Source organism: Panonychus citri, unplaced genomic scaffold, assembly GCF_014898815.1.
Source record: "Panonychus citri isolate SS breed McGregor unplaced genomic scaffold, ASM1489881v1 Contig00023, whole genome shotgun sequence".
In the NCBI taxonomy this organism is placed as follows: domain Eukaryota; kingdom Metazoa; phylum Arthropoda; class Arachnida; order Trombidiformes; family Tetranychidae; genus Panonychus; species Panonychus citri.
In genome coordinates this window covers 970,646-983,547 of record NW_026515428.1, presented here as the reverse complement: position 1 = coordinate 983,547, position 12,902 = coordinate 970,646, and the positions used below count along the sequence as shown (strand labels likewise).

At 30.1% G+C, this 12,902-nt stretch overlaps 2 protein-coding genes and 1 long non-coding RNA gene across 4 annotated transcripts; 2 read left to right on the top strand and 1 right to left on the bottom strand.

The window, feature by feature from the left end:
- The first annotated feature begins 393 nt into the window (after positions 1-393).
- LOC128396647 (uncharacterized) lies at positions 394-6,450 on the top strand. The gene is made up of 6 exons (XM_053357267.1): positions 394-953; positions 1,180-1,277; positions 2,902-3,285; positions 3,380-3,553; positions 3,651-3,800; positions 4,558-6,450. Exons 1-6 carry the CDS (start codon positions 634-636, stop codon positions 4,719-4,721), a joined length of 1,290 nt encoding a protein of 429 aa, XP_053213242.1. The 5' UTR covers positions 394-633; the 3' UTR covers positions 4,722-6,450.
- Positions 6,451-7,093: 643 nt separating this feature from the next.
- On the top strand, positions 7,094-10,807 carry LOC128396646 (enteropeptidase-like). Its single transcript, XM_053357266.1, has 3 exons — positions 7,094-7,931; positions 8,497-9,680; positions 10,299-10,807. Exons 1-3 carry the CDS (start codon positions 7,853-7,855, stop codon positions 10,464-10,466), a joined length of 1,431 nt encoding a protein of 476 aa, XP_053213241.1. The 5' UTR covers positions 7,094-7,852; the 3' UTR covers positions 10,467-10,807.
- On the bottom strand, positions 9,532-12,790 carry LOC128396648 (uncharacterized). 2 transcript variants are annotated; one of them, XR_008326822.1, is made up of 7 exons: positions 12,519-12,790; positions 12,085-12,202; positions 11,334-11,766; positions 10,501-10,631; positions 10,290-10,427; positions 9,835-9,885; positions 9,532-9,673 (listed from the first exon to the last, which is right to left on the bottom strand). It is a non-coding gene; the product is annotated as an uncharacterized LOC128396648 (long non-coding RNA). The 2 variants fall into 2 exon arrangements; XR_008326821.1 differs by having other exon boundaries at positions 12,056-12,202; positions 12,519-12,788.
- Between the last annotated feature and the right edge of the window lie 112 nt (positions 12,791-12,902).

The following is a 12,902-nucleotide window of genomic DNA, read 5'->3' as shown; positions in this document are numbered from 1 at the left end:
TCTTCCAGCTGATCGAGAAAAGTTTCGATTACAATTTGAGTCCATTGAAATGATCTCAGTTTTCCAATGAATGAGAATTTCACTTAACAAGATTAATTCATCTTCTTCTCTTTAATTTCTCTAATAAATTAATAAAATTTAATTGAAAAAGAAAATGAAACAACAACAAAAACTAATAATCTAACTTGAAGTTTATCATGTCAAAAAGAAAGAGAAAAAAAGAAAGAGAGAAATAAAAAGTAAGTAAAAGAAAGAGAAATTCAGTAGGTGGTGACTCATTGTTTTGAGAGAATAGAAAAAACGAAAATCAGTTGTGCGCATGCGCGAGAATATGCGCACAACCGATTTTCGTTTTTTCTATTCTAAACTTGAGTGTTTATTATTTTTCTCTTCATTTCTTTTCAGTGTTTCAAGTTAGATTGACATCAAAGTTTTAATTCTTAGTTAATTGTTTACTTGATTGTATGAGCTGTTTAATTGTTTACTGATAAAAATACTTAAAGATGAACCTTGAATAAGTTTTGTTCATCATTTAATATTTTCTCTTCTTGTGTTTGTTAAGTTCCAATACTTTGAACAGTTTTGTGTTTGTATTGTTTCAAAATTCATCAGTAAAAGAAAAAAAAGAAAAGGATGATGATGATGTTCTTGTTCAACATTCAAGTAGCAATAATTTTTTCTTTTCTTTTTCTCTTTCCACCCATTCATCCATTCACCCACATCATTAAAGAAAAAGATGAAATTAACGAGACAATTTGTAAACCTGTACCAGAGGAAAAGATATCAATCTTATGTCCCGAGGAAATGAAACTTATTATTAGAGAAGCTTATTTTTCAACATCTTTAGAATCAAATCCTCACTGTGGTGAAAATAATTATCTTCACCGAACCGTAGCATCTTCATCCGTTCACCATGATTGCTATGAAGATATAAGACCTTCAACCATTGCCAGGTAATTATCACAATTCTCACCCTTGTCCTATTTTATTATCAAGTTAATTGTCTATTTCCATGTAACAACTTTACGTGGGTAAAGAAAAACAAGACACACATCTTAATGTGTGTATTTCTTATCATTGACATTGCCTATTATTTGTTTTCTAATTCTCTCTTCTCTCTTTCTTTCTCCTCTTCTTCATCTTCTTTTTCATCTTCTCTATTATTCACTGTTCCTTTAGATGTATGACATCTAGAAATTGTACCTTCCATCAATCAGAAATGGTACATCAATGCTCTGGATCTGGTCATATAATGATGAAATATTCATGTATCAATAGTAAGTAATCATTTTGTAAAATTTTGACAGTTGACCTCATATAAACTCTATTTACACAATAACCTTTGATTTGGTTTAAGCTTTAACCAATTTGACTGGTCAGTTTTTCTTGATCTGATCGGTACAATAAATAGAAATTTATTGTATTAATCTATTGAAACATGAAGCTCCATCTATTATCCCAAATACCTTCCAACTCAGAAAAAGAAGAAGAAAAAAAAAATTAGATTCCAATTGATCATGTATTATATTAATATCTATATAATTATTATACAATTGACGTTTTAATATTTCCTCAATCATAATTGAATGAGTAAAAAATCATTGCATCAATTTGCTTGCAATTTGTTTACCTAACAAAGAGGAAATGATTCTGAAACTTTTATGAAAACTTTATTTATAAAGGGAAAAACTTTTATAAACTTTTCTCATTATTATATTTGTTATTTCAATGATTCTTTTGAGAATATGTATTATACTGTTATCTATTACCCCATAGAGTGAGTGTTTCTCTCTCTCTCTCTCTTTGTTACTGATTGACACCACAATGAGTACCTAAAGAAAGTGAATCGAATAAGATAATAAGTACCAAACAAATGGATTAAATTTGTTACGGTTAACCATTGGAAACTTATTAACTCATCGAGTGTGTTAACAATCGAGAGTAGATTAAGTAATCCAAAACTTTTGAATATAAAAAAAACCTCGATAATAATAGATATCGCAATTATATTACAATCAAAAAGTAGCCTCAATAATTTATTTAGAAACAGATCTAAACTCATCTACCATTTATTGGTAATACAATAGCTCGAAATCCCCACACTCAAATCCAATTTAGGGTAAAACTTTGCGGGAGAGAGGGTATGATGATGATGGTAGAGTACGAGAGGAGGATGAAGAGGGAGGTAAAAATAACACTTATATATGAATATCATATGTTGTTATCAATAGATTACCAATAATAATAAAATATTCATTTGATGATCATAAACAATAGAGGTAAACACACACAGAAACACATTGACAGTAGAGTAAAATTTGAGACTCTTTGTAAATAAGTTATTATGATTAAGGCTTTTCTTTTATGAAAGAAATGATTTAATAATAATTTATTAATTTACTGATTATCCAATAGCTTTATTACTTTGGCAATTTAATAATCAACTTTAACCATCTGTTTAACATGTAAATTATTCACAACCAACAATTGACCATTAACTAGCAATTTAAATTTCTCTCTGCATCAATAGGCATCACTCAAACTAATACACTTATTATATTGTTAGGTTATCATCATCATCAAATATATTTATTCATATTTTCAATAATAATACTTGTTATTTTTTTCCCTCCGATATTTGATTGTGTTAATATTGTTTCTGGTTTATTGATTGTGTTGAAATTAATTTTCTTTCGATGATATTGAAAATAATGGCAAGATTTGTTTAGCTGACCATTAATCATTAGGGTCCATGTTTGTCAACTGTAAACAATTGACGAACTGTATTTCTACAGTTAAAGTAGACCACAAATTGTAATCTTATACATGAAATTTATTTGTATCTTGTTTTATTTATTAATATCTTTTATTTTTCTTCCATTGACCTGTGTCCACTTTTAGCATCACGTGCATTACATCATTACTGTAACAGTCGATTGAATCAATCCTATGGTTATATTTCATCACCTACTTATCCTGATTATTCAGCCAAACTAGATGAGTGTAACTGGACAATTGAAGCTACTGAGGGTCAAACTATTGAATTACAAGTTTTGGATATGCAAATAACAAATCCTCGAGTAGTTAAACAGAAAACATTCCTCGACCCTGCTGTATATGAATGTACCGACAAATTGATTGTTGAAACTGACCAAAAATCGGAAGATCTTTGTGGGGATGAGGTGACAAATTTAAAAACTTTCCAAACCAAAAGTTCAACAGTCCGATTATCCTTCATACAAAATGAATTCCGAGCAACCCGAGGTTGGCTAGTTAGATATCAAGGTAAATAATGTCACCAACCCAGTCCATTTGACTTATCATTAATCTTTACCTTTCTTTTTTTTTGTTAAATCCAAATCTCAATTGTAATTAACAGTTAATGGTTGTCCAAAGTTACCAGATCCATTTAAAGGTCACATTGTTGAACAAAATGAAAGCTCAGCCGTTATGAGTTGTTGTGAAGGTTATATCTTTAAAGATACAAGGGAGTCCAAAAAGTATCTAAATTGCCTTAGGAATAATTGGGATGGAATTGTCAGCTCATGTGTCAGTAAGTAAACAATTAATTGCTATTACAAGAATCAAAAAATTTCAATTAATCTAAATTTATGTTACTTTTTTTTTCTAATCTTCTTTTCAACAACCAGAAATCGCTGACATTGATTCCCCTGACGTTTCACCAGAATCATCAGTAGCCTCAATTGATGGTGACATTGATAACAATATCTCAATGAATTACCCTTCAAGGCATCAATTAACCAAACCCATTGATAGAAATGAAAAAGCTTTGTTTTCTGGTAAGTTAATCCAAAACAATTAACTCTGTCCACTATTTTTCAACTCATTTCAATTTGGTGAACCTTAATCTCCATTTTAAAAAGTTACTTCATTTGATATTGGATGTTGATTGTTACTAAATTATTTTAATCATTGAAACTATTAATATTTTCTAATTTTATTACTTTCCATTTTGTTTTAATATAATGATTAATAGTGAAGGAAAACAAAATAATAACAAGGATTAAATTGAACGTTAACTAGTAGTTAGTTGGAAGCAAACATAATCACTATTAATCATTTCTCTAGCGATTATAAATTTTATATACCCTAACCTTGACAAGAGGAAAAACAATCCTCGATATCGACTTGTTATTTAACTAATAATCCAATTTCCTCTCCAAGCCTTTTGATTATAAACTTAAATTCACTTATTATCATTAATTTATTAATATGATTAATTACTCTGATGAGAACCCATGTTTTCACACACTTATCATAATAAATTGTAATGAAAACAATTCCAACAATTATGAATAATGTAATAATAACGAAACAATCAACGACCTGGTCAAAGGAAACATTTCTAACCTGAACTGGTTTTCGCTAATTATAATCAATGATTAAATCATTAATCCCTAATAATTTTCTTTTTTTGAGACTTCAAACTAATCTAATTGTTTTCCTAAACCCTGATTATCTTGTTACTAACACAACCATTAATCAAAAATCAATTTAAATTAATAATTTATATTTTTTCTCTCTTTTTTCTTACAGATTTTGTTATTCCAATTAGTTTAATGGTTCTATTGGTTGTAGTTTTGGTCATTTTCGTTGTTACTATTGTCAAATGTCGTTCGAGGCGATCAAAGGCCAGTTTATTAACTTACACTCACGAAGCTACTGTTCCATTGACCAACACATCGCCGGTTAACGTTTAACTGTCACAATCAACCAGTACAAATTAAATTAACTAATCTATATAATCAGCAACTTAAGCAGCAAACCATGATTTCTATTATTCTAAATCTCTTCATCAACCAAACCTCAAAATAAGAAAACAAATCTATCGTCACTAGATTATCATGTGTTCACATTGATTGTATTGGACTTTGATGGGAAAACAATATGGACAAAACAAACAAACAGACAAATGATTAAGTGATGTCACCAGAACCATTTTTATTATCATTATAGTTTTGCCAGAGGATTATGATGATGAGCATGATGATGATAAGATTAACAAGCACAATAATTGAAACCTTAGTGATTCCTCATCATCCAAATCATCTGAATTTTCATCATTATTCATTCATCTTGGCAACACAGTTAATCCCAATTTGAAATTTTCATTTCCTTTCGCCTCCTTTTACTTTCTCACCATCATCATCATCATCATCATACTCATCAATTGTCTTTCCAAGCTGAAAGTTTTCCATTATGAATACATGTATTGATTCATTAATCTATTAATTCCGGAAATTGATTAATAATTGAACAGTCAACAAATCCCAACATTATTCCCAAAAAAAAAGAGTTGGTGATAATTTCTCAATCAATTTAAAAAAAAAGGTTGTGATCTGGACCGGATAAAAGCCATGCTTGGTAATCATGGATTATATAACAATAATTTGGAATCAACTTCATCATTGTCATCAAAATCATCTATCACCAACCTAAATCTAAATGGTTGTCCACCTTTTATCCATCTTTCTGCTTACAAAGACAAAGGAAAACATTTCCAGCTCTTCCAATGGTCACTCTAGATTCCTACTTACTGCCAAATTTATTATCCAAATTGTGAAGAAAAGATCAACTCGATTTGAAAGGTTCAACAATTTACAAATAACCAGATTTGGCAATCCTTCCCGTGTGATTATAAATTATTATTTGTTGTTATTGTAATACAATTGGGCAGCAATGACCTTCCACTATGATACTCCAAAAGCCTACAAGAAATAATACTATTTATGGATTAGTTGGAAAAATCCAAGACTAAAAAGATACATGCAATTTTATTTTCCATTGTAAAATTAACATTTTCCATGAAAAGTTATCCTTTCCTTTTCCGCCTTCAATCTCCATCCTAAATTGATCATAATAACAATTGAATTACTCTCCCACCTCTCCCTCTCCCTCTCCCTCTCCCTCTCTCTCTCTCTCTCCTCTTAAAACTTCATAATTAACCTGTTATTCAATGACTATGAGTCACTCCTCAAACTCTTACCTCCTCTGATCACAATTAACTTAATTGTAAACACTTCACCACTCATGTGACATGGATTAAGCCTCGTCCCACCTGATATTGAATTAACAGTTAACATCAAGAATATGGACCAAAACAGAGAACCAGAACAAGAAAAAGGAAACCAGAAACCAAACGAATCAAAGAAAAGAAAAAACCAATAGTTACATCCCAATAATTAAGTTAATCATCACAATTAACTCTCTCCATCGATCAACAACAAAAATTGCCTACAAAATTTGCTCTAGTCCAAGTTTATATTTATTTATCAACCAAAAAAAAGCAAAGATGAACAAGTAATTTAAATTTAAATTTAGTTTTCTCTCTCAATTTCCAAACACCTTAATTGTAAAACTAATATACATTATTAATGTATTAATGATAATTTTCTGTCCGTAATAATAATTAAACAAAAAAACGATAATTACAATTAAAAGAGATGATCAATTTTATTGGTAAACAAAAATTAGTATTTGACCTAGTCCTTGATTAGAGTTAATTGTTACGTTTGAACAGAATTAAATTGTTACATAATGAGAGAAATTTAATGAGTTACAAACAATTCAGTTAATTGTTGGATGACAATTGAATTAAATTGTCAACCCAGACAATGAAAGTCTGTGAAAATGAATTAATTAATCAACAACATAAAGATAATAGGACAGTTCAATCAACTTTATGTCAATTAAAATCAATCACAATTAAATATTGATCATCACAATCAGTATTTTTCATCGTCATCATTTTTATACTTTGATTATTTAATATTTAATTTGATTAAATTGAATCAATTGAATCACATTGATTATGAAAAATTAACCTTTAAAGTTTTATAACAACAATTTATTAATCATATGAAAGACAATTGAACAATTAACAATCAACAATCAACAATTTGGTGGTGAAAAACAATCAATTTGGACATTCGGATTGTTATTAATTTAATTACAATTACGTTTTCACTTTTTGATTGTTAACAATTTGATTGTGTGAAATGATTAAGCTGAAAATAGTTGAATCATTAAACTAAATTATCAATTTTTTTGTTGATCATATTTGTTGATTAAATAAAAAGGTAACTAATAGTATTTGGGTGGGATGTTCACAATTAACTAACTACATGATGACGATGATAACAATCAAAAGGCAAATCAGTAGGAATGACTGATCAGTTAATTGTTTTCTCATTAATTAAGTTTACTCCCTCTTTGTATTGTATTATTATTACCCAGTCTCACTGTCACTTCATTGTCAATGTGAATCAAATGATGATTTAATTAACAAACAATTAACAACCCAAAAAAAAGTCTAATATTTACAATTAACCAAAAATCTACTAAATTGTTTCACTGTGTTAATAATATGTTGTTATTTTTTTCACGTTAATCGATAATCTTGATTTACGTTTTTCTTGTGTTTTGATTAATTGTTGATAATTAATCATATTAATTGTTATTGTTTCATTTTCATTCATCTTTACTATGGATTTTACCTTTAACAATTAACTTCGTGGTACAGTTTAAGTGGTGTGACTTTGATTCCCTTTCCAATCAGCAATATGGTTACAATTAAATTAACTGTTAATCGTCATTTCGAGTCATCATCTTGAACGTAATTAATTGTCATCCATTTGGGCTAAATTGTTCAGTTTGAATTACTTTTTTCTTGTTCATCGAATGTGAAATTTACTATTGATTGAGTTTTTTTAATTCCTCTGGTCAACTGATCTCATTTGTTTTCTTGACCTTTTGTATTAATCCAATTAACGGGATTCAAATCAAATTTGTGGTAATTTTGACTATTTAACAGTCTCATTGAATTGTGATCATGTTTCGTTTGTTAATTGTTTCCTTCGGCTTTTTAATTTCCTCGACCATAACATTGGTATCAACGGGAGAGATGGAAGGTAATTTCAATTTTAATTTCCCATTCTTCAACTAATCTAATTGTTGGCGAATTAGTTGATCAACAGTAGCATGAGATTTTCTGAATTTCATCCATTTTGCGCCAATTTACAGCTAAATTACTTTGAATTTCGTTACAAATCAATCATTGTTTTTAAATTGTTCTTTAAGGATCTTCTTTCAATCATGTGAACATTTCCATCAGGTTTTCATGTGAGAACCATGAAAACATATTAATTCAAGGGAAACTCATGTGTTGATGAAACAGAAAGAAAACTAATCAATGTTGTTTTTCCTTTACGGTTCCAATCAGATACAATTTAGGTTGAGATTAGTTGATTATCAGCAAAAGAATCATACAAACAATTAGTTTATAATACAATTTTATCACTTATTTAATGTTCTCGATGAACTTTGTACTTATTTCTAGGGTGTTGACCTAATTAGGTTATGGTATTGGTGAAAATTTCCATATATATTTTTAATATACAGAAAAGGAGACAATTCAAATTGTCATTGCGAGAATATTATTTAATTGTTGTTTTGATTTTTTCTCCTTGATTTTAGGCTGTATTCCAATGATAGATGATAGCGCAGCGTGTAAACCATTTAAAAGGCCAGCTTTTATCTCGAAACCTTATGGTTATCTGGTTTCTCCAGAATATGCCGAAAGTGGACTCTACTCATATCCGGAAAATTCTGATTGCTCTTGGACTTTATTGGCTCCCGAAAATTATGTCATCTCAATTAAAATGATTCGTCTTGATCTTGACAATTACGAAGGTGATACAAAGATCCAATTTTTTGATGGAGAAACTGGTTCAGCAGATTTGATTGATACTTTCACGGGTTCCAATCCAATCGCCGGGTCCAATTATCGAAATTTTCGAACAACTTCTAATAAGCTTCATATTAGATTCATCACGGGTAAACGGCCTGCGGGTGTAGTTCCACAATATAAAGGTTTCAAAATGTACTTTGAACATTTAAAGACACCAGCCCGATGTGATTCAGATGAATTCAGGTGTAAAAATGCAGAGAACTGTGTACCTAAAGATCAATTATGTGACGGTAAAGATCAATGTAGAGATGGTAGCGATGAGGCTAATTGTCCACATGAACGTTATAATTGTTCATTTTGTGGAGTTCGACCGGTAGTGAGTACCAATGTTTTTTCACCTTTTCTTTTAACAATCGTTTCTGGCGACAGTGCGATTCCTAATTCCTGGCCATGGATGGTTTCTCTGAGGTATATTCGAAATGAACCAACTGGTCATTATTGTGGTGGTTCGTTGGTTTCTGATCAATGGGTGTTAACGGCAGCACATTGTTTCCTTTCCGATGGTAACCCTTCAGCCTGGACGATTGCTTTAGGTAAACATCGAAGCTTAATTAGAGATGAGAAGGAGATTACTCGTTATCCCGTGGAAGTTATTTTGCATCCGAACTTTGATCGAGCTACAAAAACGGGAGATTTAGCCTTAGTTAAGTTAAATGCTCCGGTTTCTCTAGATGATTCATGGGTTTCACCAATATGTTTACCAGATGAACAGCCAAAGATTAAAGAAGGAGACTTATTAACAATAGTGGGCTGGGGCGATGCTCAATCAACTGGTAATCCATATGTACTTAAAGAGGCTCAAATTCCGTTACTTTCAAATCCAACTTGTTCAGATTGGTTGAAGATCAGTAATTTTCCAGACTCCCTCATGTGTGCAGGTTATGAAGAAGGTGGAACCGATACCTGCAAGGTAAATAACAAAGAAAAATATAAAAAAACAATCAATTTTAACTACAAACAGTATAAACAAGAGAGAGAGAGAGAGAGAGAGAAATTGACATCTCTCAAAATCACAAGACAATATTTATCTTAAAACAACAGAAAAGTTTCAAGGACAAACTTACAAAATTATCCAATTGATAGTAAACAAAATATAGTATTACAAGTTATCCAATCTAATAGAAAAAAGAAACAAAATCAACAATTAAGATCTTGATTAGTTTAATTACGATTGATTAGTACAATTGAAGGAAAATAGATGTCGCTAGTAGAGGTAACGGTTAAGCGGGAAAAAGTATCAACACTTTAATAAGAAGTGTAAATGAATTAATAAACAATATTAATTAACCTTAATTAGTGTTGATTAATGGATACAGTTTTTTCTTTAATTAATCTAAATTAAGTTGTAATGGATCACTAGTTATTTCTATACTTTCTGTGAAAGCTAAGATTCTTTCACATGTTTAGATTATTTATATGAGAGATTTTTTTCTCTCTCCCTGTAATATATTTTTTTTTTCTTGTTCTCTTTTCGTGTTAATTACTTTTAATTAATGAGAGAATTCTTTTTTTCCCTTACCTACTGTAGGGTGATAGTGGTGGACCAATTATGATAAATACCCAAAATAAATGGGTTGTTGTTGGTGTTGCTTCGTATGGTTTACCTTGCTGTGGATGCCCTAAACAACCCGGTGTTTACACTCGTATTCGACCTCACCTTGATTGGATTAAGAAAACAATTGACCTGGAGGTTTAATCACAATTAACATTAATCATCATATTCTTCTTACCTTATTCTCCCTTATTTCTCGTTGTTTTTCTCAATCATTTCCATTTCCATTTCCATTTGTTTACCAGTTACTCTGTTATTGTGTGTGTTTATTTGTCCCCATGATAATGGTAACTTTGTGTCTTCTTCAATCTTTAATGTATCAATTAAGGGGAAAAAAAGAAGGTTAAATTATTATCTCTATCTCAACAATCAAAAAACGAGGAGAAGGAAACAAAAAGACAATCAAGCAAAAAGGAATCAACAAGATACATTAATAAAACCAGATGAGAGGATCAACACAAACCACACACATACACACATACACACACAAGAAAATACAACAAGGTGCAATAAATAACTACAATACAGTTAACTAGATAAATAATTGATTATGTTTCCTAAAGATCATGAAAAATATACAAAGAAAGATAGAGATGATAAGTTAGATTAGTTGTAGTAAAGGTAAGAATAAAAAAAAGGAGGAAATTATTTCCTCTTGCAGCTAAATATATACACAAAAGGGAATCGAATTAATTTACATGATTTATCGGCATGTCGATGATATACCAACACAATAATTTGATTTGTCTAAGTGTTATTTACAATAGAGAGAGAGAGAGAGAGATGAAAAAGATGAAGGTGAAAAAAAATCTATTTCAATTGGTTATTACATCTAGAAGGTTAAGATGTTCATCTTTTTGTGTTGATCTTGAGAGAGAGAAAAAGAGATGCGGAAGTTAACTTTTGTGTTGAACATGATTTTGATGATGACAATGATAAGAAGACTGATGGGAATGATGACAGAAGGATAATCAAAAAGATGAATAAAGAATATTAATAAAATAAACTTACATTAGATGAAGATGCTGATGATAGAGATAAATTTTACGGCTTCGAATGATGGTTATTGAGGGTGGGGTGGATTCCATATCCTTCCTTTTTTTGTAGAGGCTTTTGTTTTCTTTCATCATCATGACAATATTGTTTTAATTATCCAATGTATGTGTACATGGTTGTTGATTGTTTACTCTCTCTCTCTCTCTCTCTCTCTCTCTCTCTCTCTCTCGTTTTGAAGCCAAGATGATATGGTCAAGAGTCAAGAGGAAATTATTTGATGAGTGAATGAATAATAGAAGGCTGTGTAAATTTAGCAGCTTGTTTAACCATGAATTGACCAATTTCAAGAGAAATAATGATGATTAGTTTGGTTCTCCAATGAAATCAATTATTGTCTGAAGAACTGGACGTTGGGTGTGCCTTGAATCTTTAAGAACTTGTGAATTAACTGTGAGAAGGAGGAAGAAGAAGAGAAAGGTAAACGAACATTTAGTAGAGAAAGATAAAGAAAGAAATCAAGAAAAGAATAAAAATGAGCAAAAAGAAGGAGAAACAATAAAAGCGTAAGAATTAATGTTAGATCATGAGAAGATGATAATGGTAATGATGATGAAGAAGATGAAGATGAAGATGAAGATTGTGATGATAGTGATAATAATGGTTAAATTGTTGTCAGTTAAAGAATTATATTCTGTTCTTTTTTCATCTTCTTCTTCTGCTTCCTTTCTTTTGAGTACCTATGATGTATCTCTCCTCATGTGATTACCGTTTGTCTCATCACTTGAAAAAAGATCAAAACAGTTTTTTTATTCTCTCTCAGGCCTGAGAGAGAAAAATTAACTTGACCAGTTTTGCCAGAAGCTTGTAAATTATGTTAATTAACACTAAAGAATTAATGAGAATAAAAAAGAAGAGAACAAAATCAATTAGATGGTAAGACAACACAAAGTAACATAATTAACAAGTACCAAGAAAGAAAACATGGCTTCCATCTTGGAGAAGTCACAAGTCACATACACAAAAGAGAATAGAAAAAAAAAGACAAAAGAAAAAAAGAAGCCTATTACTCAATTTAGATTCGATCCTTTTCTTTTGGTTTTTTTTCTCTTCTCTTTCATTTTAATCACAATTAAAGGGTCAATGGAGAAGATGTGACACACGAAAGGTTAAATTGACAAAAGAAAAAGAGACAATAATTACCTGAAAATGACCAATAACGATAACTAAGACATGAGAAAATTTATTCTACCAAAAAAAGCAGATCAACACAACCCAAACGATGAATCTTGACCATTAATTTTCTCATTGATTTTCTAAATTCTATCAACAATAAAGGTTCACAATAAAATTCAAACAGTACACTCGATCAATAATTAAGTAAAAATAAAGTTAAATTCAATCAGTAACAAGAAAAACTTAAAAGAAAATTAAAATTAATTGTTAACCGTTTAGATGAAAAATGAGTTACCCTTTTTTAGTTCCAATTCTAACCACCAAGTGGCGCTTTTTCCAATTCTAAAGTTGAATTAACTTTTAATTAGAATTTTTAATTTTTGTTGAAACAATTTAAAAGAAAAATGAAAG